The sequence below is a fragment of the Acinonyx jubatus genome, chromosome E4, assembly GCF_027475565.1.
Source record: "Acinonyx jubatus isolate Ajub_Pintada_27869175 chromosome E4, VMU_Ajub_asm_v1.0, whole genome shotgun sequence".
NCBI classification, from domain to species: Eukaryota; Metazoa; Chordata; class Mammalia; order Carnivora; family Felidae; genus Acinonyx; species Acinonyx jubatus.
The window spans coordinates 28,081,925-28,107,735 of record NC_069395.1 but is presented as its reverse complement, the minus strand read 5'-3'; the positions used below and the strand labels follow the sequence as shown (position 1 = coordinate 28,107,735).

Below are 25,811 nucleotides of genomic sequence, written 5' to 3'. Positions count from 1 at the left end.
CCTGTGAAAGTGGGTCAAGATGGCCCCGGATTTGGGTAAGCTGGGCCTGCAAGGCTCAGAAGCCGAAGCTGTGGGCAAGGAGGAGGGGGGACCAGCTCTGAAGGCTGGGGTCAAGTAGGGAAAGGACTGGGATTGGGCAGAGGAACAAGGGTACGGCCTCTCTCCCAAGAAACCGGTGGCACCGACACCAACAGAGAAGCGGGGAAGGGGGGAAGCCGTCAGGCTCTGCAGGCCCGGCACCGCCCCCTGGAGGACAATTCGCTGTGGCTGCAGGTAGGGCTCTGAATGGACTCGAGGGAGGCGCAGCCCCGCACACATCGGGATGCAGCCCCACACTCCCGCCACGCTGACCCCAGCCCCAGGCAGGTCCTTAAACAGACTTCCTCCTTAGCTCCACTTGGCAGCTGGAAGCTCAGAGCCGACCGCATGCGAGTCTGACGAGGGAGGGAGAAGGAGGCCCGGCGAGGCCCGGCACACGTGCGGGAAGCTGCTGTGTGAAGTGCCATTGTGTGCCCAGTGTGAGCGCGTGCCTCCCTCTCCGTGGCTGTTTGTGCCCAGTGTGCGGGCCAGCCAGTCATTCCGTGGCATCTAACGGACAAATAACCAGCCCCGTACACCCCCCCGACACAAAACTGGTCATTTATTCGTGTTGTTAGGAGGCAAAAAAATGTACAGTTACAAGAATCATTTTCCAAACAGAGGTTAAATATGAGCTGAAAAGTGTAAAAAAGGAAGAGGAACATCACTTTACAAATCATTAAATTAAACACATAAACCAACAGAAAACAAAACCCAAAGAACCAACCCCCCATGCTGAGTTCTCTCCTTGTGCAACTCTGCAAAATGAGAACAGAAAATGAGGTGGCCCATGGAGTTGGGGGCCCCAGGAAGGGGCAGGAGCTGGGAGCCAGGAACGGGCAGGAGGGGCTGCTGGGGCGCCCCGGGCGCTGGCCTCCTGCCCCTTCCGCCTGGTGCTCTCTGGCACCTGGTTGTGCCTAGTGGCCCTACTGAGGCTAGGGGGGCAGACAGGGGCACCTCCGGAGGTGGCAGTCAGCCTGTGACGTTCAAGCACTACGGGGACAAGCCAGATCGGGAAGTGGAAATGAATGCGACATGGGGATGGCCGCCAGTGCCCTGGCTGGTACCTGCCCCCCAGGTGCCAGCCTTCACTTTCCTAATCTGAACCTGCCCCAAGCCCACCCCGCATCTCTTTCCTTCTTTCCAGACCGCCCCCCTCCCGGGTCCTGACGGGCCCCTGCAGCATCAAATGGTTGATTTTAGTCTTTGCTTAAATTAAAAAATTAAAATATATATACATATATATACTGTACACACAGGACAACAACAGAAGAGTGTTGAAAAGGGCAGTGTAGGAGTGGGGCACGGGAGAGAGGAGGGCAGGGGCTATGGGGCCAGGGCTGTTAAGGGGCCGGAAGCAGGGCCGGCAGAGGGCAGAGGGAAGGGGAAGGGCGAGAGGTTAGGGGGCCAGAATGGGAGCGGTTTATTTTACAATAAAATCAGGAGTTCAAACCTCAGCAGAACAGGACTCTGGGATCCCCAGAGGGTCCCTCCCCACGCTGAGTGAGGAGGGACGGGCTTAGGGGGGACGGCAGGGTGGGCGGGGAGCTCGGCTTCGGGTTTGGATGACAGCAGGTCCCTGGTCCGAGGGGGAAGGACCGCAGTCTCAGCTTCTCCGTGACTTTGAGTGTTGAATAAGCCACTGTAGGGTGATATCTGGGTGGGGGACGACAGAGAGGTTTATACGCCTTCCAGTTTGTGCTGGGCCGACAGGGGAGGTGGAACAAACACCTTAGGGAGTGGCCTAAGCCCAGGGCTTCCGAAACTGCAACTGGGGATCAACTCTAAGGGTAGCAAAAGCCCAGAGCCATCGAGCTCCAAACAGCCCCACATGAGTGGCGGGGGGCATCTGGGTGGCGTGAAGGATGGAGCCATGGGACGTCACAGCCAGAAGGGGCCTGGGAATCGCCTGATCTAACCCTGTGACTGTTACAGTGGGGGAAGCAAGGCCCCAGGAAGGGAGCGATTTGCCTAAGATCACACAACCAGTAGAGGGCAGAGCCGGGTGATGCTCAGATTCTGAGCTTCCCCGATGCCTGTCCTACCCCAGGACAACCATAGAGCTTTGGGCTTCAAGGAAGGTTGTGGAGTGAAAACCTTTGAGAGTCACTGCCCCGGAACACCCAGAAGTGCCTCTCCGCTCCTCCCCTTGTCCCGGGCTCTTCCCAGAATGCCAGCAACTCCCCCATACCCACGCGCACCAATGTTGTCCTTTTCTTTGCAGGAAATGGAGTAGCAGCAGATCTCTCGGTCCTGGATGGCAGAAAGATTCCTGGGGGGAAACCAGAGTAGAACCTGCTGAGGCTAGGACTGCCCAGGGGGCCTGGGGCTGGGGGCGCCAGAGTCCTTTGCTTGCTCAGGAGCTACAATGGGGAGGGCGAGGCTCCGGGAAAGGTACGCTCTGCTGCCACCATGTGGCGAATACTGAGAGCAGCAGGAAGCCGTCTCCCTCTCGGTGGCCTGGGAAATCGGGGGAGCAGGGAGGAAGGACAGAGAAGAGTAGCCAAACTCACATTTTCTCAATCAGCTCCTTCTCATCCAGTGCTCCTGGAAGGTCTCGCTTGTTACCCAGGACTAAGACCTACAGAGGAGGACAAAGACTAGGTCCAGGGCTGCCGGGCCAGGCCGTCTGTTTCCTCTCCCCACTTCAACCGTGCCTGGCCTTCACCTGCCTCAGGCCAGGCCCCCAGTGACTTCCCAGCAGGCTCCCTCCACCCCCCCCCCCCCCACTCCAATGCACTGCTGACCGGAATGCCCTGCAGCTGGGGTTTGTCCAGTAGGTTGTGCAACTCATTCTTGGAGGCCTCAATCTTCTCCTGGTCAGCGGCGTCCACCATGTACCTGGGGGACAGCAGGGTGGGGACAAGCAGGTTGACACTACAGGCTGAGAGGTAGGAAGAGAAGGACCTGCTGCTTGCGGGAGCAAACCTCTTGTTTGGGCTTGGTCACCTCTTGATCTGTGAGCTATCTAGGCCTCCTCTAGGGCCTGCCGTTATCCCGTCGTCCAAAGTCCCCTCCGAAGAAGCTGTCATGCAGGGGGTGAAGCTTGGCTCTTTGAGATTATGTGTAAATCCCTCCCAAAGTGACCCTCTTAAGTCTTCAGGGAAAGACTAGCTATGGGTGAGTGAGAAAAAAAGCAAAGGATGTCCCAGAAGATTTTCTTGCAGCAAGATACTTTTAAAAAATGAGGTCAGGGCCACCTGGGTGGCTCAGTGGGTTGAGCGACCGACTTCGGCTCAGGTCGTGATCTCACAGTCCGTGAGTTCGAGCCCCGCGTCGGGCTCTGTGCTGACAGCTTGGAGCCTGGAGCCTGCTTCGGATTCTGTGTCTCCCTCTCTCTCTGACCCTCCCCCGCTCACGCCCTGTCTCTCTCTCTCTCAAAAATAAACAAACATTAAAAATAATTAAAAAAAAAATTTTTTTAAATGTTTATTTATCTTTGAGACAGAGACAGACAGAGCATGAACAGGGGGAGGGTCAGAGAGAGAGGGAGACACAGAATCCGAAGCAGGCTCCAGGCTCCGAGCTGTCAGCACAGAGCCCGACGCGGGGCTCGAACTCACGGACCGCGAGATCACGACCTGAGCCGAAGTCGGTCGCTCAACCCACCGAGCCACCAGGGCGCCCCCCAAAAAAATGTTTTTTAAATGAGGTAAAAAACAATGAAAACAAAACAATCTTTTGTTTGGGCATACACATGTGAGATAAAATTATTTTTAAAAAGCAAGGGAATGAGCCATTTAAATCGCACAAAAGTCAGGAGAGCGGTGACTCTAAACTGGGGGGAGGCAGGGAGGCACAGGTACTTTGAGCCGGTTGATGCTCTGGTTCTCAGATTGGCCGGGAGGTGCCCAGAGTGTTTCACAGATATTCTTATCTGCACACAAAGTAAAGGCCGGCCATGTACGGACAGTGTGTTGTGAACCCAGCACTTTGATGGATCCAGTTCTGGACCTGTGCTCCTACAGGTAGTGAGGTTGCGGGGCCGGGGCGGAGGGGGGGGGGCGGGGAGCCAGGTGAGGCTGAGTCCTGCCACCAGCCTGGCCCTGCACTTACACAATGGCACTCACTCCTCGGCAGTAGCGCTCCCACATGCTGCGGAATCGGGGCTGTCCCCCAATGTCCCAGAGCTGAGCGAGAAGAGGGTGACACGGTCTCAGCAGCAAGCAGGCAATCAAACCCATCTTGGCTCCCAAGTCCCCCTCCCCGCTCCCCTACTCCCCGCACACACCACCCCCACCCCCCACCCCCTGCTCCAGGATTCACGTGCTGTCCGGTCCTCCTGTCTCTGCACCCCTCTGACTGCCTCAGAAGTCTTGTGCTCTTTTCCGCACTATCCAAGCCTCGGCTTTCCTTCAGCTTCTCCCCCCAGGGGTCGCAGATGCCCTCCCCAACTCCCTTCCGGGTGCCCGGCCCCAACAGGCACACACGGGCTCTTCTGTGGCCCCAGCTGTGCCCAGAGTTTTGGCTTCCTGCCGCTCACCTTGATGGTCACGTTCCCTTTGGTGATTTTGCGCATGTTGAAACCCACGGTGGGGATCATGTCCTCGTTGAACTGTCCTGACTGGGAGGAAGAGTCAGAATTGGAAAAGGGGTAACAACTGACAGAATCCAGATGCGCCACCTCTGGTGGCCACGGCCACAAAGCTGCAAGAGTGAGGCAGAGGCCAGGCCCGAGCTTCACAGGCACCCCTCTGCGAGGGGGGCATGGGGCCATCTCCTGAGTGTCCCTTGGTTTCAGGGGGGATGGCCATAAACAACTCAGGTGTTCACCCGATTCCTGGGGCTCTCCCATGAACACGAGGCCTGTCTTCTTCAGGCAAACTCAAAGTCTCGCAGCCCAGACCGGGGAAAAAATTCCTCCTAAAGTCTAACCTACATCTCTCTGTTGGAACAGGAGCCCCTTTATTGTACTTAGTCTCCAGTGGAGCAGAAGAATTACCTCCCAGCAAAAGAACTTCAAGCAGCTCATGATAAGCAGTGAGGGGGGATCTCAAGGGAAGGAGACATATCTTCAAACTGGCAGCAAATATTTTGAGGGAAGGTAAAGTGGCCACCCCAACGTGCAATGCCCACCAAGTAATTTCTGGATTATCCGGTGGTTGTGGTCTATTTGTACGACACTCCATTTGTTAGGATGGATAATCCACACTCTGTACTCCCTGTTGACTTATGTGTCTCCCCAATGGACTGAGAGCTTCTTGGGGAGGGGAACCACGCCTCCATTAACAACATTAGCAGATGTTTGCTGAATAATTAGGAGTTGACTATAACTCCATATCCCATAACCCACTCTCGAATTCAAACGATCGTCATTTCTCCCCCCTCTAAATTGTCTCCAAGATGTTTGCTCTAAACTAGCCCAGGCCTGAAGGCCAGACCAAACTTGCTCCAAGGTCATTTCCATGTTCACATGTAGGACAATTCTGCTTACAACCACCCCCCTCAGGTGCAGGAGATGGGACTTGCTTAACCTTGAATCTGAGGGTGACAGCCCTTGTCTCTCTACCATGCCATTTGTTTCCACTAGGTGGTAGGAATAATTTGCCTCAGGTCACGTAAGGAAGTCAGGGGCTCTGACCCTTAGCCAAGGTGTAGGAGATGACGATTTCTTATTCAGAGTCTGTAGGCCTGAATGAAGACTGCCTGAGGATCCATCCAAATGAGAGCGATCGATTCCCTTTTATCCAGAGGAATCACCCAAACTCATTCACCAAAGTTCTTGCAAGTGAGAACTGAGTCCTTATGACTCATGCTCATGACAAGGTAGAGTAAGGGTTCCCACCCCAACGGCCACAGATGCACTGCAGAGAGTCCGTAAACCCCCTGAAATTGCTCCCGATGTGCATGTACAAAATTTTTGTTTGTATGGACACTTCTCTGGGGAGGGGTGTCTAATTTTTATCAGTTATCAAAAGGGTCCCAGAGCCCTAAAAGTTAGGAATCACCGAGGGAAAGGGAGCATCCTGAAGGAGGACGGCTTTGCTTCCAGCTAAGTATGGAGGCCCTAAACACATGTGGTCTAATATCCAAACCCCAGCAAGGTGCCAGGGTGGGGGTGGGGGCACCCTCTGGACCAAAGTCCACTCCTCCCCATTGGGGCTGCTGAAGAACATAAGGGTCTAAAGAAGAAAGCCCAGTTTTTATTAACCATTCACATGGAGGAGCGTGGGCAAGACACTTCAACCTCATTGGGCCTCACGGCTTCCTCCCGTGAAATGGGGACAAGGGTTTTTGTTTCCTAGAGACTGGCAAATAAGGCTCACAAAGTGCTTGGAAATGGAAATGGTCTGGGTATCACATGAAGAGCCATCTGGCATCTCTGGCAAGTAGAAGATTCACAGGCTCCCATATACATGAAAAAGCCTGGCCTGGCAGAATGGGATTTGGGGCTAGGAAAACGTTCGGGAAACCAGGCTCCCTGGTACCCAAATAGCCAGTTCAGCTGTGAATCAAAGCTAAGCTGGAACCAGGTTATGACTTCATTTCCCTGCTAATGCCTCCTGATCTCACAAGCTCCTCACTTAATGGCTGGAAGTAACCTTTTGTCTCAGACTTGAATACCTCCTGGTTCATTCCCTCTTGGGTGGGCTCCAACTGTCTGAAAATTCTGTATAATGAGTCAAAAATCCATCTTCCTATAACTTCCATCCCTTGTTCCAAAGACTTGGGTACCCCAAGAGTAGTTCTTCCATAGGACAGTCTTTTACACTTTTAAATATTTGAAAATGGCTCTCTTTTTTTCCCTCAGGCAAAACATCTCCTACGTTCTACATCACAACTTTTTGAGAGGAACTCAACAGAACACTTCTAGGTCCTTAGAAGGGCTGTGAAGTCTCTGTATAATTTTTTTTTTCCAGTTCACATTAGCCTGCTGAGTAGCTAGACACATAAACTCAACTTCTATTTACAGTCAGACCTCATAGGGGGAGTAGAAAAAGCCAAATGGGAAAAAAGCTGAGACCAACAGATGACAAATGAGCGGGCAAAAGTGATTCAGAAAGTCAGCGGTGGGCATGGGAACAAAGGCCAGGGGTCCCAATTCTTCATTTCTTTCTGAAAGACACTCTACCGTGGTTATACACAAGGTGGGCAGAAATGCCAGTGCGGGAGCCCTGGAGGATTGGAGAACACCAGTTTCCCTGATCCTAAAACTCCCGCGGAAGTCCACAAGGGGTGATTTTTCTTGGAAGGCCTCTTTAAAGGGAAATTTTGCTGGCACTTTTAGGATGGTGAGCCCTTCGGGTGAGCCGAAGTGGCAAGTTGAGTAGCGAACAGGGGAATGCATGGGCTAAGAGCTGTACATCACCCAAACTCTGACCTGGCAGTGTAATATGTGACTCTTGGGTTCTGTTCCTGGGTCTGATCCCGTTTTGGATATGATGCAGGTCTAGAGGAGGCCCTCCTGACGAGGAACTGGAACCCACCTGGGTACCTGTGCATCTCTGCCCAGGCACGTGGCTTCCCTGGGGACTGGAGGTGACACCTAGGGTGAGCTGTTAGAGCAGCAACAACTTGGTCCTCCTCTTGGCCTTACCCTGGAGACGTCTCCCAGATCTAAATGCCTAGAAGCCAAGCCACCCAGGCCTGCAGGATCAGAGTCCAGGTGTTATGTTCCTGCCCAAGGGGGCCCAAGAGCCCAAGTCAATGCCAAATCTAACTAGGGGCCAAACTCTCAGACAGGAGCCCAGGGGCACATGTTGGCTAGGAGACTATCATGCTAAAAAACCCAGCAGGGGCCTGAAGGTCCTGGCCTGTCAGATGAGGAACTAGGAACCACTGGGTGGAGAAAGGGACAGGAGTCCTCTGCAAGACATGTTTGGAAAAGGAAGCCAGTGCCTAAATATGTGACCGTGGGGTACCCGCAGCTCCAGCCTCCAGCCTTCCCTCTGCCCTCCTGCCTCAGGCCATGCTCCTTCTGGGATGCTGAGATCCATCAGGGGGGCCCTCTTCTTCCGGGATGGGCCACAACACAGAGAAGTACCTGGGCTGACCGGCCATACTTCTTTGCTAACCCACATCATCGGCATTTTTGGCCAGTGTGTGGCCAATCCACAATTCTCAGAAACCCCAGTATGGGTACTGGGACCGGCGGGGGGCAACCCCAGCACCTGCCCCAAGCCTCCCTCAGCCCCACACGCCCAGTCCAGCCAAGCTCTTTAATGCAGGCCGCAGCCATTACCGCAGCCTCAGCTCACACACCCATGGAGCCCATCTTCCCTTTTTGTAAGACAGATTTTAACTCCTTCCCCACCACTCCCCGGCAGTGAAAGACTTACAATTGCCCATCTCCGTCTCGACTACCCAAAGCCCTCAGAGCCACTCTCTCCCGTGTCCCTAGAGTGGGCAGCGCCCCTCCAACTCATCATCTGGTTGGGGCACCTCCTGCTGCAACTTCTGAGCCAGACGGAGACTCCAAACTCCCTTTCCGATGCCATCCTCCCCGGACCCCCAGCTAAGACGCCGCGGGTTCCTGGAGAGGAGGAGTCTGGGCTGGTGCCAAGGGCCTCAGCTGATGCCACTACCCCCAGGGGACACCTCCCCTCCCCCTCAACAGCGCCGAGGCTTCCCCTTCCGGCAGAGAGGGGTTAAAGCCTCGGGGTGGGGCTGGGCTTGCCCAGGCCCCTTCCCCAAGCCGCTCCGGCCGCCCGGTCCCGCGACCCTCCGCACGCGGGGCGGGAAGGCCCGGGCGCTTTCGCCCCGTCATGCCCCCTCGCGCGGGGACCGGAGGGAGCCTGTCTCTGCAGGCGGCGGATCCCGCCAGCCTCGTGACCCCCAGGGGCCGCCAGGCCCACGGCCCCAGCCGGTGTCCTCGCCCCCCTTCCCCCGCCCCCCAGCCGTGCCATCCCGGCCCGGGCGGGACAGCGGGTCGCGCGCCACCCAGGTCTCCCACGGGCCGTGCTAGGCCCCAAGCGCTCGGGCCCGCTCCTCCCCCGCCCGGCGCCCGGCGGTGCCCGGCCATGCCAGGCGGCGACCCCGGCTCACCAGGGCGCGGCGCAGGCCGACACAGGCCCGACCCTCGGCCGGCGCCCCGGGCCCGCGCCCCGCGCCCCCGTACCGCGATCACGTTGACGAAGGTGGTCTTGCCGGAGTACTGCAGCCCGACCAGCGTGAGCTCCATCTCCTCCTTCCAGAACAGGGCCTTGAACCAGTCCAGCAGCTTGTTGAACAAAGCGATCATGGTCGCTGCGGCCGGCCCCGCCCGGTGCCGGCTGCCCGCCGCCCCTCGCTGCCCTCGCGCTGCGGCCCGGAGCGGCCCCTCCCCGGTGCGGCCCGGGTCCCGCGGCTCGGTGCGGGCGGAGGCTGGAGCGCAGCGGCCGACGACTCGCTGCCCCCGGATCCGCTCGCCGATGGGTGTGGCTTCGGCGCCCTCCTCCCCCTCCGCCGCCGCCGCCGCCGCCGCCGCCGCCACCGCCGCCCTCCCGCGCCGCCGCTGCCCGGCCGTGTCCGGCTCGCACCCGAGCGCGCGCCCCTCCCTCGCCCCTCGCCGGGCCCGCGGGTGGGGTGCGCGGGGAGCCCGCGAGCCTCCGGGGTAGGGCCTGCGCCTGCTGGCGTCCGGGGAGTCTGGGGAGAGAGGTCCCCTTCCCGGGCTGCGGCGCCCTGGCTGGCACCCCTTTCCTTCTTAAAGGGCGGTGGGCCCGAGGTGCGTGGGGTCCCCGTTAAGCAGGGTGGAGAAGGATGCTTCACCCACTTTCCAGGACGCGGAGATGAGCTCTCTATGAAAGGGAGAGAAATGGAGGCTTTTTGTTCCCTGAATCCTTGGCCTCTGAACATCTCTGGGGACGGAGTCGTATCCTCTCAAAACCTCACGAGCGGAGAGTCACAACCGTCTTTGGGTGTTTTAATACTCCATCTTGTTTTGTTAACCACAGTTTACCTGAACTGCGTGTTTAGGAAGCCTCTGGCCCAAAGTGAAACAGCTGTTTGAGGCTGAGGTTGATTTTCACTAGTATCACCATAATTCGTAGATAAAATCCTGCCGGGTTGGGGGGTGGGGGTGCCAGTGAGGGAGATCTGCAGCGGATGAAAAAGTTGGCCTGTTTTTGTAAAAGTCAAAGTTTTCTTCAGGAGGACAACTGATGGTGGGAGATATAAGGCAGGCAGAGATGCCTCCCTAGCCACAGGGCTGCTGAACCCAGGGGCTGGCTGTTCCCTAGTAGTTCCAGGCATCAGGGCAAATCTCCCACCTAGGAGGAGTGCTCTTTAGAATCAGGTTTTCCAACCCACTCAGGTGTAGTCTCTTGTTCTGGCTAAAGGTGCATAAACTGTCGAACCGTATGTCAAACCTACCCAAGATGACCAAATGATCATTTGATCATTGGTCTTGAAGCAGAGGGATCACAGAGTATCATCTTTCTAGCTTCTGCCCTTTATAGGTGCCCGTCCAGCTCCTAAGGTGCACCTCTGCCCCATTTCCTAAACCGACTACTGTGTCACTTTGTTTGATGTGTCTCAAGAAGTTGCTAGAAAAGTGCATATCCTGGGATAAGGATCGGCAGCCTATTCCTGGGTCTCTGGGGTCTTACTCTCTTGCCATAAAGAGGCCTGAGAAAAAGATGGAAAGAAGGAATGAATCAGTCATCCAAAAGGTTTTTATTCTCCCACTTGGTTCCTTTTCCAGAGCTTATACTCTCTAAGTTCTAGAATGGGGTTGGGGCCACAGTTATAGGGTGGGGAGCCTGTGGGTCTATGGCCACGCACCTGCTTCCCTCCCGGTTGGGTCTGAGCGCAGGGCAGGATCAGGCACTTGAGAGCTCTGTGCCCTCCTTCACAGGCATAGGCTGCGAGTGCCTCCCAAAGGGGTTAGGAGCAGGTGAGCCATTCCTGGGGCTGTAAGGAAGGAAGAATTCCATTGTGAGACCAAGCGGAAGTGTTAAGAAAATTAACCTCAGTTTCAACGTTGCACGTGCTTCAGAAGCGATGTCGTGAATAAGGAGGCCCAGCTGCTCGCCAGGATCCAGCTCCTTGGGGGGTTCCACAGAGAGCTGGCATCAGTCAAGGCAGACCCCAGGGGCTGAGTGCCCGGAGAGATGGTGCCTTTCTTCATTCCCACAGGCAGCTCATTTTGGATTCAAGGACGAAGGATCTGGATGCCTTCCTGGGGAGTGTAGGTGAGCCCTGAGATAGATCTTGGGTGCCCTGGAAATTGTATTGGTGCCGAGATGATGAAAGGAGTTAGTTCTCTGGGAGAGGCTATGAGGATCCCAACTCTGCGGTCCCAGGCTGAGGCCCCTGGTCTGCGTGCGGTGCTTCACCCAGATAGTTCATGGAAACAGCCAGGCTCTCCAGCTGTACTCTGCAAATGCAGGGGTGGATGGGGGCAGGGCGCAGGAGTTTCTTGTTTCTTGCTCCTTGTTTCTTCCTCACCGTTCGTTCTTTTATACCTCCTGTTACCCAGGGTACCTTCTGAGGTCATGAAAGGAAGACGGAAGATGCTGGGCCTCTCTCGGGAGTAGCTGGGGTGAGTGGCTGGCAATTATGGAGGCAGGGGCAGCCCTCTGGGCCTCTGAGGGGTTGCCACACGTTCCCTCTTCCAAAAGTCTCAAATGACTGGCCTGGTCACCTCTGTAGCCTGATCCCAGGACACAGGTGTGGGCACAGGGGTAGTCTGTGTCCTTGTTGTCTTTGGGGGGTATCCAACCCTCACAGATGTGGGGTGAGGAAGCGGAAAGTCACTGCCGGGAGGTTGAGAACTTGGCCACGGTCAGGACCAGACTTTTCCCAGCTCCCGCATCTGGCCAGTTCTTGGGCAGGGCCCAGGTGGAAGATGATCTTGGGATCACTCTCTTGCCAGGCCCAGGAAGGGGATACAGCTGGAGCGGCTTCTGGGAGCTTCTCTGATTACTTTTCCCTATGGCAGCAAAGCACTTAATGCCCATGTCGTAGACGGAGAGATGAAGCTCACGGAACACTTTAGACAAGACTGGGACACTGGTCCTTTCTCGGCTGTCTCATAAATGCCAGTTCCTAGCTCGAAGTTCAGAGAGACACGGGAGGTTCCCCCAAGTGTCCACTTGGGGCTACTGGAGGAAGCAGAAGAGTGGCCGGTGGTAAAGACCTGGAGTCTGGTCCCCGTTCTTGCCGATGCAACTTCCTGTGACCGCATGTGCCCGCTGAGGAAGCACCCCTTCCCCATGCCCGCCCAGGGGATCCCTCAGATCACAAGGCCCACTTTCCCCAGAACCACCTGCCCAGGCGTGGGGGGATCTGGCACGTGGGCTGGTGGAGGTACCAGCGGTCAGGGGCAAGGCTCCTCCGGTAGCTGGGCTGCATACAGGGCCAGGGTGTGGTGCAGGAACTGGTATTGCTCTGTGGTCTGGATCATCCCGCCCCTGCAAGCAGAATATGCAGAGACCATGAGCACAGGAGGGGCGAGTCAAGCATCCCATAGTTCTGCAGGGAGAGTCTCCCAAAGAACCTGTCGACCCCTTCACATATGTTCATCCTTTGGGCTTTCTCCTCCTTTTTCTGCCCCTCAGACCTTCCCCACGAGCGAAGCCCCCCCCTCCCCTGCCCCTTACTCAGGGCTGGGCCCCATTGCTAGCTGTGCCCAGGAGGAGAACTTTTTCCTGTCTGACCCATCGGCTCCTGGGGCAGCGCCAGGCCCCTGATTCCTCAGGCCAGGCCAGGAATATTCCTGAGCCTCAAGGTTTCTTCCTCCCTGTCTTAAAAGTAAAAATAATAATTCTGTATATTTGTACAGTAGGTTCTCATCTTTGAAAAACATGTTCCCTATGCATTAACTCATTCCTTAACGCGGCTCCTGGGGAAGGAGCGTCGTTTCTCTCTAGATAAAGAAACGGGGGCCCAGAGAAATACAGTGATGGCTCAGTGAGATGCAACTCAGAATTGGCACCGCGGTTCCCGGTCTCCAGATGCAGAGGGCTTCTGTGCAGTATCTGTGCTCGCCTGGTGTCTAGGACCAACCACACCCTATCCTTCCACCTTTCCCTGAGCAGGGGATTTGGAAAACCACAACCAACAACCAAAAAAGATACAAGGCTCAGATATCCGCAGAGTGGCATATTTAATTCTAGGCCGCCAAGGTAAAATTTTAGATAGAGATTCTTTCCTGGGTGTTAGCTGCACAAGGAAACCGCTCTTTAAGCAATGGGCCCTTTCCTTTCTGGAAGGAAGTGCTTGATGGTGATGAGCCTCTAAGTGCCCTGGTGCCCAGGAAGCACTGATGCCTCTCCTTCACGTCATTAGTCCTGTTTACGTTCATAGACCCACCTGTCCAGCCGCAGTTGGCACACGATACCCAGAATGTCCACTTCCCCTCGGGCCTTCAGCTGTTGACAGCCAATTCGGGTGGCGATGAAGCAGCCAGTCCGGCCAATCCCTGCACTGGGTACAGCCAGGGAGGGGACAGGGAGGTCACAGGAGACCAGAGAACGTGGGGGCCAGGCCTCAAACTACAGAGAAAGCCGTAGGGACTTAGGGCCCCCAATTTTGGGGGTGGGGACATGAGGGCGGAGGAAGGTAGCAACACCTTCACAGGTTAGAGCTGGCACTGGGGCAGTTTGCATTTCGTCCAGCCTCACCATAAACCTATCCCAGGTCACCCTCCAGCCCCCGTGGACATTTCGAGGAGCTCTCTTCTGCTTAGCGGCAGGCAGTGGTTTCCAACTGTCCGCGTTGCCTTTGGCCTTGTTGAGCCCTTGAGCCCTGCTTGTCTGACCAGGACACCATCTCCACAGCTGCTGACACTCAGCCCCCTTCTCCCACCTCGGGTCCCTCCCACAGCTGTCCCCTCCATGCTGCTGTGTCTTGCCCTTTGTTCCAAAACCTTTTCAAGGACTCCCCGTCTTTGGGAAAGCTTCTTATCTGAAGCCCTGATAGAAGCCACTCACGACCTCCCAACACTTATGTCCAGGTGCGCCCTGTGGGGAAGAGGCTCATGGGCCCCCTCTGTCTATACTTGTGCTAGTATGTTCTATTCAGGTATGTACCCCCAAATGGTTACCTTATCATAAGCTTGTCCCCCGTGGTACCCCCCACCCCACCCCACTCCACCCCACCCCAATCGGATTCTTACTCTGTAGCCAAAGCATTCCTTTGAAATGGCACTTAGCTAGTCTTATGAGGCCCCTTGTGATCTGGCCTTCCAGACTGCTCTCTCATCACTCTCCTTCCCTTCCCCCACATGACCTCCAAGCCCCCATCTTCTAACTCTGCTCCCAGCAATGTCCATTTACAAATTTCATCTCAGGGGGTGCCTGGGTGTCTTAGCCGGCTGAGCATCAGACTCCTGATTTCAGCTCAGGTCATGATCCAAGGGCATGGGATCGAACCCCATGTAGGGCCCCCTTGCTGAGTGTGAAGCTCCTCTCCCTCTGCTCCTCTCCCTTGCTTGTGCTCTCCCTCTCTCTCATAAAAAAAAAAAAAAATTCATCTCGGAGCCTTTGCACATGCTGTTCCATCTGCCTGGAACGCTTCCTCTTTCCACTCTTCACTTGATGAATTCACCCTTCAGATTTTAGCTTAGTTTGATGTCCTTTCTCCTGGAAAACCTTCTCTGGCCAGTCTGGGATGGGCGACTTGGTTCTGTGCTCCCCTACACCTCCCACTGTGCTGTGCTTAATCATTTGATCTGCTGTCTTTCCCACCAGACTATAAACCCAGCCGGGCAGAAACTGAGCTGTCTCCTCAGCATCTAACACTGTGCCTGACAGTAACTCGTTCTCAATCAATAGTTGTTGAATAAATGAGTTTCTCGGAGCACCCGGGTGGCTCAGTCAATTAAGCGTCTGACTTCAGCTCAGGCCATGATCTCACGGTTTGTGAGTTCTAGCCCCGCATTGGGCTCTGTGCTGACGGCTCAGAGCCTGGAGCCTGCTTCAGATTCTGTGTCTCCCTCTCTCTGCCCCTCCCCTGCTCACACTGTCTGTCCCTCTCTCTCAAAAGTAAAACATTAAATTTAAAAAATAAATGAATTTCTCAACACCGGGGACCATGTTTATCTCCCTCCCCAGAAGACTGGGAAGCTTTCTGATGTTCTGTCCCCTCTCCGGCTTGTACCTGAATGTCCAGCCCAGATGGCCAGGTTCTGCATGAAGGAGAGAATCAGAACAGAGCACTTGCTGAATGACCTAGAGATTCCCATCCAAGGTAAGACTTGGGCCTGCCTGGTGCTGTCCTTCTTAGACCCCTTCCAAGGAGAGATCCAATGGCAGGGAAAGGGGCACCTGCTCATAGGCTGCTGGGGAGGGCGGGGCCACATACCTGCAGTGGACTACGATGGGCCCAGTGTTGGCAGCTGTCTCTGGGCTTTCCTCCACCTCGGCCACCAGGCGCAGCAGAGGCCCAGCCGATTCTGGGGTCTGGTGATCAGGCCAGGCAGAGAAGAGGACATGTTTCACTACCCGGCACTCCTCCTGGTGCTGGCATAGGAACAAGGCATGAGAACCAAGGTCAGGGTAGGGGGCACTGGCAGCCTTCTTCTCTGGCACCAGAGGAGGGCAAGGGCTAGAATTCCCCCCTGGGACAGTCACAGACCCCGAGCAGGCCAGGTCAGCCCTTCTCCTGCTCATCATACCCCACCATTCCCTCCTCTGAAATGCTGGAGGGAATGCTGTCCAGGGAGCGGGGGAAGACCCAAGTTCAAGTCCTGGCTGTGCTTCTAACTAGCATATGACTTTGGGCAAGTCCCTTAACCTCATTTACTTAGAAGAAGGAGACCGTGATATCTTATTGGTTTGCTTCTCAGGATGCTTGGAGGATAAAGAGTTGGGAAAGAAATGCCTTGAAAAGTATAAAATGCTATATGATAATAGAAGGCATTTTAAAGCACTTCACATGTGTCATTATACATCTGCCTGGACTTCCGGTGGTTCCTTCAGCATGACTCTGGGACCCCTCCTCTCCTCTCCTGGGCCATTCAGCACGGATGGGCAGATGGGCCTTCCTGGTGGTTTCTGCTTGGCTAGTTGGCTCTGCCCTGTTAGACTAGGGCGGTACCCACGTTCTCTTGCTCTTTGCCTCAAGCTCTTCTTCTAGATGTGCGTTCAAGAAGGTTTCGATGAATAAACCCTTGGATCCCAGTAAAGGTCGGGCCTGAGTTTCAGCGATGCTGGAGATAGCCTGACCTCCCTGTACCTGGATGGTGAGCTGCCGCACGGTGTATTCTGGACATTCTTTTGTGCCTTGGATGCGGATCCGGAAGGGTCCATAGGTTTCCTCTTCTGTGGGCCAGTAGTGGACACATTTCTAGGAAGGAGGGAGCTGGGAGTCAGAAGGGGGAAGTGTCTATCAGCTGGAGCGGGGGCCAGGACAGCAGAGAAGGAAGTGGGGTCCCCTCCCCCTTTCCCTCCCCCATCGGAGGGGCTCCGCGCTGCCTGGGTCAGTACCCAGGGGCTGGGCTCTCCTGCAGGTGAAGTGCTTACCCCACCCCCCATTCTGGTTGTGGAGAGCCCCGATGGTGTATACCTCAGAAACTTTTCTGGGAAGTTCAGGCTGGGCCTGGCTATAGGTATTGTCAGCTTCCAGGAGAGGCCCTAGTCCCAAGCTGCCCTGAGTCGGGGCATGTGTTGTGGGGTAAGAAGTAGGCTTTTCTGGGTTCACTAAGGAATGTGACTCCACCTCCTACCTCCTTGCCTTCTCGGAGCTGAGTGAGCATGACAATGAGTGACACTTCTTCCTGCCACACCATCTCCCAGAAGTCTGATACGGTGTTGGGCATGGGGCCCTGGGTCGCAATGTAGACCTTCTCCTGCCCGTCGTAGCCCTGGGGAGATGGATGCGTAAAAGGAAGGGTAGGAAGCAGTGAGAGTAGAGCCCCAGGGAAATCCTGGACTCCAGGGGTCCTGGGGTCAGGCTGAAGACACTGAACATGCACACCCGGACATACCCGTGCACACACTGGAAGGCACGTGGTGGAAAGGACACAGGCTCTGGAGGGAGGAACACGTGGGTTCAAATCTCTGTTCTGCTGCTTACTAGCTCTGCCACCACAAGCAGGTTACCTAGCCTCCGTTAAGCCTCAGCTTTCTCATCTGTAAATTGGGCACAATAGCTATCTTGCAAGAATGTAGCACAAATCACATTCAACAAATCATATTGAGGGTCTAGCGCTATCAGGTCCTTTGGAAATGTTTGTTCCCTTCCTCCCCTATTGCTTTCTACTAGCACAAAATAAGAAAACAGTGTTCAACACTGGTTGAGTGAATGTTTCACATTTACTATTACTTTTATGTATATTTAGTAGCAAGACGTGGCACATTCTTGCTAGCCCTTTTCTCTCCCGGTCGGAATCTCAGCTCCTCAAGATGATGAAAGCCAGACAGACCACTGTTCACTAAATTTCTGCCAGCAAATAGGAGGTTTGCAGAGTCCGGGGCTAACAGCTTTCAACCTCCTGGCACCTTTGACCTCTGTCCTAGCCACTTGGAGCCACTAGAGGGCGCCACTTTTACATCTACTTCGGACCAGTAGAGGTGGGAAGCTGGGGTAGAGAGGCCGCCTTGCCTCCCTGGTTCCTATAGTTTGATGTTAAACCATTTCCTCAAAGGAGGGGCTGTTTTGGGAGGCAGTTAAGGGGAGAGAGAGAGAAAAGGGAGGCAGGGGAGCATTCCTATTTGTGCTAGCACCTTCCATGCAGACCTAAGAGCCAGGAGCCCTGGGGCTACGAGGGAGTGAGTTCAACAGGGCAACTTCCTCCATGTGTAAAGGGTTGGCAGGGATGATGTGATAACACGCGTTAAGGAGACTGGGTGGTTTCTTCTTTTTAGCCTAACATCTGCTCTGTTTTCTCGGCTGGTGTCTTGGGGCCTCTTCGGTGTCTGTCCCATCTTGGGGGGGGGAGGGGCATGGCAGTAGTGATTTGGAGCAGGAACCCACAGCTGGACGATATTCTCTGGGGATGTCCTCAAACACAGCGCACCCCCCGACCCCACCCCCATTCCCTGCGCGGCAGCCCCAGCTAGGCCACTCACTCGGATGTAGTTGGCATTGATGTAGTCTCCGTCTTCTTGGCTCTGTGCCCGGCCTAGACAGACACGGCTCTGGGGATCTAGGAAGTTAAAATCAGCAGAGGTCAGAGGTCAAAAGGGGACCAACTAAGGCGCACTCCCAATAGGGTCAGGAAGAGGTGAGTTCCTGTGCATATCACAGTACCCCGTGTATTGCAGGTGGTCAGAGACCCCCTAAATTACTTTATGTGCAGACATTAAGGAGCCACAGAATGTTTCTGAGCAGTAGAGTGACATGTTCAAAGGAATAACTGGGGAAGGCTAACTGCGTGGTGCTGTGCAGGACGATTGAGGAAAGGGAATGGGGCCGCAGAGACCCTAATGGGCAGTTACTGAAATATTCTAGTCTTGAAGTCAGGAAGAGGATAGAGCACAATTGTACCAATAAGGCAAGGGAGGAAAAAGAGGGGTCACAGAGGAAAAGTTTTTTTCCTTTCTAAATTTATTTTAGAGAGAGAGAAAGCGTGAGGCGGGGAGAGGGGCAGAGGGAGACAGAGAGAGAGAGAGAGAGAGAGAGAGAGAGAGAGAGAGAGAGAGAGAGAATCTTAAGCAGGTTCCATGCTCAGTGCTGAGCCCAACACTAGGCTCCATCCCACGACCCTGGGATCATGACCTGAGCTGAAATCAAGAGTCAGACGCTCAACGAACTGAGCCACCCAGGCGCCCCAGGAAGAGTTTCTTTCTGATGGTGAATATGAGATTTGGATGAGCGACTAGCCCCAAATCCCGCAGTGGTGACGTGGGACCAAAAGTCGGGTTTCATTCTGCCACTGGGCGTGCCAGCCTCTCCCTCGAAGTGGGGAGATCCAATCCAAGCTGGAATCTGAAGAAGTTAGCTTGTAAGGAAAGGAGACGAGCTTTGCCAGTGCTGGCTTGGTTCTGGACAGAGACTTGCAAGGGAGACTTCCCTCCTGGCCGGGAGGGGGGGCGCGGGGGGGGAGTGTTGGGGAGTGAGGGGGGTGAGGGGGGGATGGGCAGTGGGGGGAGGCTGGTTAGACTTAGATCAAGAACAAGGGCCGCTCCCTCCTCCCCCCCCCCCCCACATTCGATGAGTGCTGACCCACCCCTGCAGGCAAATGGCTGTCACCGCAGGAGCCGGGAGTGGTGAGCTAAGGCCTCCAGACAAGGAGTTGCTGGAGGTGGGTGGGCCAAACAAAGCTTCTCTGAGTGGGGGGAGGGGGAGAGTCTCTGAGGGTCTCCTGCTTGCCTCTGCAAAGCAGGAGGTGCTGATCCCTGGACCCTTTGAGCTTGCAGGGTCAACCCCTTACAGCCCCAGGACTCCCGTCTCCAAACTCTCTCACTGCTCTCTTGCAGAGTCCCTGCATTTGACTTGCTCGAAGCCCTCTCTCTGGGAGCCATCCTGATGGTGCCTTTGCCACTGCAGACCTCTGCTGGGCATTTCCCACAGTGGAGGAAGAGGAGAAAGAAGCTGTGACCTCGGGCAAGTTATGCCCGAGGCAACTTTTCTGTGATTCCAAATCTACTCCCTGGGGTCGTTTTGAGAAATGAGTTAACATCAGCATCTCCCAGCACCGCCTGGCCCACGGGAAGCACCTGCAAATATGAGTTGCTGTATTCTCACTGTGGTTATGATCCCTGCCCAGCCCGGGGATGGTATTGGTGTTTCTCTGCTGAAAGAAAATGCTCTATGTGAGGGAGCTCTTGCCTGGCTGAGGCTGTGTGTCGACTCCTGAACCTGTCCAGCCCCAGGGACAGCATCACCTCCCTTGAAGCCCGCCGCACTTCTTACTTGGCAAGATGGTCTTATATCGGTCCTTGGAGGCGTGGCCAGGAATATCCAGGTCTTCAGAGTTGACAAAGTTTGAGGGGATCTTCTGGTAGAGGGAGGAAATGAGTGAATATAGCCGATACATCTTCCCAGCCTCCTTTGCCCCCTTCCCCCCCTTATCTAGTAGAGCTGGGCCCTTGCTCTTCTCTCCTGGCTTCAGTAGGTCTGGATGGGGTGGAGGGCAGAAGAGGGAGCATGGGGCAGTTTTCTCCCCTGATCCTAGGGTTCTCTTTCCTGAGGTCCCAAAGAGGAGGCATCCTGCAGTATCCAAGATAGTATGGTGCCGGCTGGCTGTCTCTGATTCAGAAGGGCGGATGGACTCTGAGGAGACCCCAAGTTCTTACCAGGAATTCTTCTTCCAGCTGCTTGGGGCTGGGTGGCTGGTGCTGCAGGGCCCAGCGGGTGAGGGGGTGTCCAGCTGTGCGCAGAAAGTGTAGGGTGACCTCCCGGGGTGTGTTCACTGAGCAAATGGGCTCTACAGCTCCCAGGGACCGCACATCCAGCATCAGAGCCACATTGGAGCCTCGCCTGCAGGCACGGACAACCAGTGCCTAGTGAGTGCCCAAGAACATCGCTGCTCTAACCATTATTATTATTATAGGGCACGCCTGAGGAGGCTGCTCCTTGTTTCCCCCTTGACCCACAGGCCCAGTGGGCTCCAGGTTCAGGACCCTGCTACATTGCCCTTCTTTTGTCAGATCGGGGCAGCCTTGAACCCAACTGTTCTCTCCACCTGCCCACCCCTGCCCATTCCTCCCTGGCCTCCAAAGGTCAGACCTACATCCAGACCCAAGAAAGCCCTGCTCCAGGGGCTGGCTACTCAGCCCATCTTGGGGTTTGGGAAACAGGCACGAGGTTGACGTGACACTTTATGCCCCAGACATGTAAAGGACATGCAAAGGACATGCAAATGAACACATGTGGTTTCCTTTTCCAGATTGGAGTCAACAGCTGAGGGCCCTCTGGACTCAGCTGTCAGAGCTGGAGAGGCAGATGGAAGGAATGGGCACAGTCTCAGAGCTGGGAAGCCCCCCCCCCGCCTCCACTCCCGGGAAAGATCTCACCTCTCCTGCAGTCGCACATGCTTCTTGGCTGGTGCTTTGGTGGGTGGAGGCTGGGTCATGGCTGCCCCCAAAGACCAGGTCGGCAGCCGTGCTCTGGAGCACCCCCACCACGGTCCTGGACCATGCTGGGTGGGGTGCTGGGCCCAGGGGAGGCTTACTCAGCCATGAGGTTCACCTGAAAGACAGGAGCCCTCAGCTGTTGCCCTCTGGCCTGTCTGACTGGCCAGGAGAAGGCTCCCAAGTCCTGGCCAGCTGCCTGTTTTCTGGTACCTCTGTTTTTACTGAGGTGTCTTCTGTTCTCTGAGCAGCAATGTCATTTTCACTGCGGGAAGGCCAGGATCTCTAGGGGGGGGACCCAGGGTGGTGGGCAGTCTGAGATTGGAGTAGGGGCCCAACAAGGGGTAGAGACTGTGGGGGAGGGCAGGAAAGCCTCCAGAAGGAAGGAGAGAGGGGAAGAGAGGCCGCTCAAAGCAAGAGTACAAGGGGCTCTAAGCTGGGACCCAAGTGAAAGAAGGCAAGGGAGGAAACACAAACAATTTTGTTCTGTGTAGAAGGGAGAGAGAAGGCTCACAGAAACCACCTCTAGTCTAGGCCTTCTCTGAAATGAAAGGTTTAAGGCCTCTCGACGCGTTGGAGCCAGTTGGGGACCCTTGTAGACCCTGTCCTAACCGCTGGCAGCTTCCGAGTTCATTCTGGCTTCTGGGGTCTCTGTCCAGGGAGGTAGGCTAGGGGTGGTGGTGGGGGTGTGTTTCCTTCCTCCTCTGCCCATCCCCCCATCTCCCGCCTCTGTAACTGTCACAGGAAATGGCCTCACCAAGCCCTTGAGCATGGTGAGGCGACAGCTGGGGGCACAAGAGGGGGCATGGAGGTGGTGGGGCCATCTCCTCTTGGGGGACAGTCCCTATCTTCCAGAGCCAGGTCACAGCTTCTGAGGAGCGGGGGCGGTGTTAGAGTTGCTAAGCCCGCAGGGACAGAGGTGAGGGGACAGAGTGGGCCCCGTGCAGATGTGGATGATAGAGGCTGTCCCGAAGCAGAAAGGGGTTCATCGGCCTCTGCTCTCCTTGCAGCCCCCTGCGGCTCCCCTGCCCCCACCCCCCCACCTCGGGGCTATCAGCTGGGTCAGCACCCATTCGCCAGCCAGGCACTATAGCACCCAATGCGACGTTACTCACACCCTCCGTGGAGATGCCCTCCCGTCTCCCCAGGGTTCACACCACCCCAGGACCACAGGGACCCCTCCTCCCCCCTTTCAGGTACTTACTGAAGCAGCTGTGTCCCCCAGGCTGCCTCTTGCCAGCTGTCTGTCTGTCTGTTGGTTGGTCTTTGAGGGCTGAGGAGGCTTCAGGAAGCCAGCTTCCTCCCTCTGCCCCTCCTTGTTGCCACCCACGCACACCCCAGCTGCACGCTGCCCTCCCGCGCCTGCAGCCACCGCCAGGGGTCGGGTGGCTCTTGCCTGTGCCCCTTTGGGTGTGGGCTGGCTGTGTGCCAGCACTTTTGCCATGGGTCTAAGGCCCTGCTCCCTGGGGATAGACCAGGTCCTCTGGGTCTTTGTCACATTCAGCCTCTGCCTGCTTACTGGGCAGAGCTCAGCTGTCCCACATGGAACGCCTCATTGTTCCTGTTCAAGCTGGCCCTGTCCACACAGTGATTTCTACTCCTCTGCTTTGGCCTCAGAGCCCTAGTCCTGGAAGCCCTTGCCCCCTCAAGCCTTGGGAGTTCACGGTCAGGCACAGGTTACGCCTTCTCAGAGCAGAGGTGGGTGCGGACTTGGAGTGGGGTGGGGGAGAAAGGAAGCAGGAATCTTTGCTCCACAAAGACCCAGGCCAGACCAGAAGGGTCAGCTTCGGGACCTGAGCCACACCCCAGCTCTCAGCTGCCTCTGGTTTGAGATGGACCAGCCGGCCCGGAAGTAGATGGCAGAGGCTGCTTGAAGAAGAGTCTGGGGGGCTTTCCCCCTGCGTGCAAGCCCTCCAGGCCTCGTCCCCAAATCCTAACATCTATTGAGAAGACTTACAGATAGTGGACAGTCTCTGGCCCTCACACGGGGGGACTCCCACGTCTTCTTCGCCTCTGGGGCATCTGGATGCCTGGGGCCTAGGAAGTGGCCCCCACGTCCAAGATTCCACTGCCCACCCCCCATCCCCCACCCCCCACCCCCCGCCTTGCCTCGGCAGGCCCCTTTCTGGCCAGCAGCCCAGCTGGTTCATGCTCGCTGCGGCTTCTTCTCCCTTGTAACATTCCAAACACCCTTCCTTTCCCAGCCCCAACACGCACAATCCTCGTCCTCTCTCTTCCTCCCACTACTGATTCAGCTGTCAAACGGTGACAGCAGAAAAGGAATGATTTACAATAGACACAGGGGGTGGGCACACTGGAGGGGCGGTGGGGAGGGTGCTGGCCTGCTGCTGGCCTAAGGGGGAGGAGGGTTGGGATAACCCTCTGGAGCTCTGGAGGCCTCCCAGCGCCTGTCTTTTCTCCTGGAAGTGGGGACCAGGAACTGGCTCTCTTCGGAGACCCTCCAGGGCCAGCTGGTCCTGGACCCTTCTTTACTCTGGGGAGTGGTTTCCCCGAAAGGAGGCTGATCAGAGCTGGAGTAGTAGTTGGCTGTGGTACCCAGAACAGGGTGTGGTGTGCTGGGGGGAGCACAGGAGAGCCTGGGAATCCCTGGTCAACCTGTGGAAAGCGACCCGAGGCTGGCCTCTGCTCCAGCTGTTCCCCTAAGCCCACCGGGATCTCCACTAATGGGCAGTGGGGCCCTGGGGATCAAAGAAGGGGGCAGGAGGGGATTAGAAAGAGGGCCACCCCCACTGGGCCAAGCTGTCGATTGTTATCAGGAACAGGAAGCTAGGATACCACAGGGGTGGGGAGGAGGAAGCAGGCAGAGCCTTCCCCCCACTCGTCCGCCAGTGCCTCCAGGTTCCCACCAGGTCTCCGGGGTCTGAGCCCCATTGGCCTCAGGCACACCCCCTACCCTCCCAAGGCTCACCCGGCAGCAGTTTGAGGAGCTGGAAGCTGAGCTCTTGGGTGAAGAGCAAGGAGGCTGGGGGCCAGGAGATGGGAGGGGTGGTTGGTGGTGGGGGTGGGGGTAACGGCATTAGGCAAGACCCTGAGGATCTCTCAGTTCCCTTTGGGTGTGTTTGGGGGTGAGGGAATAGTCACTCTTTGCCTCCTGCCTCACCCCTCTTGCCCTCTGTTTAGAAATGCCAGGATACGCATGGAGGTGTGGGGCTAGAGCCCAGGAGGGGTGAGGGCACCACCCATAAGCCTCAGATGGTCCCAGAGACCCTACAGGGCCTCCTCTCCAGACTGGCCAGGCTGCTGGAATGGGGAAAAGCCTGGAGTTCTCTGGGAGTGACTCTACCCCCAGAACCTTCCCCGTCCCTGGGGTGGAGTGGCCCAGACAGCTCTGAAACCTTCATCACTCCAGCCACTGATTTGCCTTCCAGAGTTGGGATTTAGCTTCCAGCCACCCTTGACTCCAAAAAAAAAAGTATAGCAATAGTTGAAAACCAGAAAGACCCGTGTGCAATCTTAACCGTGGCCCATTAGCTGTGTGACCTTGGGTGCGTTACTGAACCTCCCTGAGGCTCAGTCTCCACATGAGGGTCCTCCCTGCCCAGGGGGATGGGCCTAGCACCTCTCTGATCTGTCCAGTGGTGCCGGGCTGTGAGCTGGAGAAGCTGGCCAGGGCAGGGGGCCAGGGGAGTGGTGTCTGGTGGGGGGGGGTCTGTGTTTCCTCTCCCACAGACCCCGGCTTTGTCCAGCTAGCTTGCAGGGACAGAGCTGCCCGGGCACACTGCCCTCCTCCTCTTGCCATCCCCCAGTCCCAGCGCTGCCAGCCACGACTCGCTGCTTTCGGGGTCAGAAGCCCCTTGCAGGGGCAGCTGTATCTGGAATTCTCAGAAGTTCTGGTTTCTTGGAGGCACCTAGGGAGCAGGCCAGGCCGCTGCCAGCCCCAGAGGCAAAGGCTGCCACCCTGTAAAACTCCAAATTCCAGAAGGGAGGCTCTTGGGTATGGGGTCTGCTGCTGGGGGCCAGGACTCCTGGGTCCTGCACTTTCCACAGGTCTTGCTCCCCTCCCTACACCTCTTCATTCTTCTCTGGAGAAGCCTTAGGATCATATGTCCTCCCCGACCCCCACCCCCAAATCCTGGGCCAGCCTAGGCCCGCTTCTACCACCGTGTTACAGGTGCCTGCTTGCCTCTGGCTGAGTGGGGGAGGCAGAGAGGCTGGGAACTGGGAGGCCTTATCCAGGAGAAGCCAGGGAGACACTGGAGGAGACCCTTGGTGGGTGGGACAGAGAATTGCCTTTAGGAAGTGTGGCCGTGTCTGGGCCAGCTGGTGTGAAATCTGAAGAAAGAAGGAGACTCATCGGGCATGCCCTGGGGCCCTGCCTCTGTCCTGGCCATCCGGGAAGCCCATCCCCCACCCGACCCAGTTTCCCTGACACCTTTTGGGTACCTGCCGGTGAAAGGGACTTTCCCATACCCCCTGCCCCCGGGGCTGAAGGACCACCTCAGCATCTGGGGAGCCAGGGCCAGCCTGCCTGGAGATCCAGGAAAGAGCCCCATTCTTTTCCAGGTTGCTGGAAGTCGGGTCCCTGGCTTTAGGACAGAAGAGAGTCTCTCCCTTTCTCCCAAGCCTGGAGCTGGTGAAATGGACATCTATTTTACAACATGGGCCTTTCTTCCTGGGGCCCTCCCCTCCCCCTCCCCCTCTATGATGTCCCTGGATGCCCCCATGTACACATCCATCCAGATAAATATGTACACCCTCGCGGCTCATGCACGTGCGCGCGCACGCAGTGTGTCCATCCACACACGTGCCCAGGTTGCCCACACACACACACACACACACACACACACACATCTCACCAGTCTGCTGCCTCCAGCCCTTTGCTGCCTTCCCACA

The 25,811-nt window shown here is 56.3% G+C and overlaps 2 protein-coding genes across 3 annotated transcripts; both read right to left on the bottom strand.

The window, feature by feature from the left end:
• Positions 1-623: 623 nt before the first annotated feature.
• On the bottom strand, positions 624-9,434 carry ARL8A (ADP ribosylation factor like GTPase 8A). Of its 2 annotated transcripts, none has more exons than XM_027074686.2 (7): positions 9,137-9,434; positions 4,562-4,642; positions 4,135-4,208; positions 2,826-2,919; positions 2,592-2,659; positions 2,280-2,373; positions 624-1,734 (listed from the first exon to the last, which is right to left on the bottom strand). In XM_027074686.2, exons 1-7 carry the CDS (start codon positions 9,257-9,259, stop codon positions 1,507-1,509), a joined length of 762 nt encoding a protein of 253 aa, XP_026930487.1. In that variant the 5' UTR covers positions 9,260-9,434; the 3' UTR covers positions 624-1,506. The 2 variants fall into 2 exon arrangements, with proteins under 2 accessions (XP_026930487.1, XP_026930490.1); XM_027074689.2 differs by having other exon boundaries at positions 1,586-1,734; positions 2,280-2,350; positions 9,137-9,430.
• A 1,214-nt stretch (positions 9,435-10,648) lies between these two features.
• Positions 10,649-23,995, bottom strand: PTPN7 (protein tyrosine phosphatase non-receptor type 7). The gene is made up of 12 exons (XM_053209151.1): positions 23,887-23,995; positions 23,514-23,656; positions 21,715-21,742; positions 20,901-21,057; positions 20,181-20,364; positions 19,798-19,879; positions 18,012-18,088; positions 16,667-16,804; positions 16,177-16,287; positions 15,304-15,461; positions 13,312-13,425; positions 10,649-12,410 (listed from the first exon to the last, which is right to left on the bottom strand). The coding sequence occupies exons 1-12, from the start codon at positions 23,993-23,995 to the stop codon at positions 12,317-12,319; spliced, it is 1,395 nt and encodes a 464-aa protein (XP_053065126.1). The 3' UTR covers positions 10,649-12,316.
• Between the last annotated feature and the right edge of the window lie 1,816 nt (positions 23,996-25,811).

Bases quoted from the DNA above. Each gene is read 5' to 3' on its own strand.
- ARL8A (XM_027074686.2), bottom strand. From the start codon at position 9,259: ATGATCGCTTTGTTCAACAAGCTGCTGGACTGGTTCAAGGCCCTGTTC. The intron at 4,643-9,136 runs GTACGGGGGCGC...TCTTCCTCCCAG, and splicing joins CCTTCGTCAACGTGATCGCG to TCAGGACAGTTCAACGAGGA. The intron at 2,920-4,134 runs GTAAGTGCAGGG...GCTGTCCCCCAG, and splicing joins CGAGGAGTGAGTGCCATTGT to GTACATGGTGGACGCCGCTG.
- PTPN7 (XM_053209151.1), bottom strand. From the start codon at position 23,995: ATGCCGTTACCCCCACCCCCACCACCAACCACCCCTCCCATCTCCTGG. The intron at 16,805-18,011 runs GTGAGTGGCCTA...CCATCTCCCCAG, and splicing joins TCAATGCCAACTACATCCGA to GGCTACGACGGGCAGGAGAA. The intron at 12,411-13,311 runs GTGGGTCTATGA...TTCTGCTTGCAG, and splicing joins TGCCAACTGCGGCTGGACAG to GGGCGGGATGATCCAGACCA.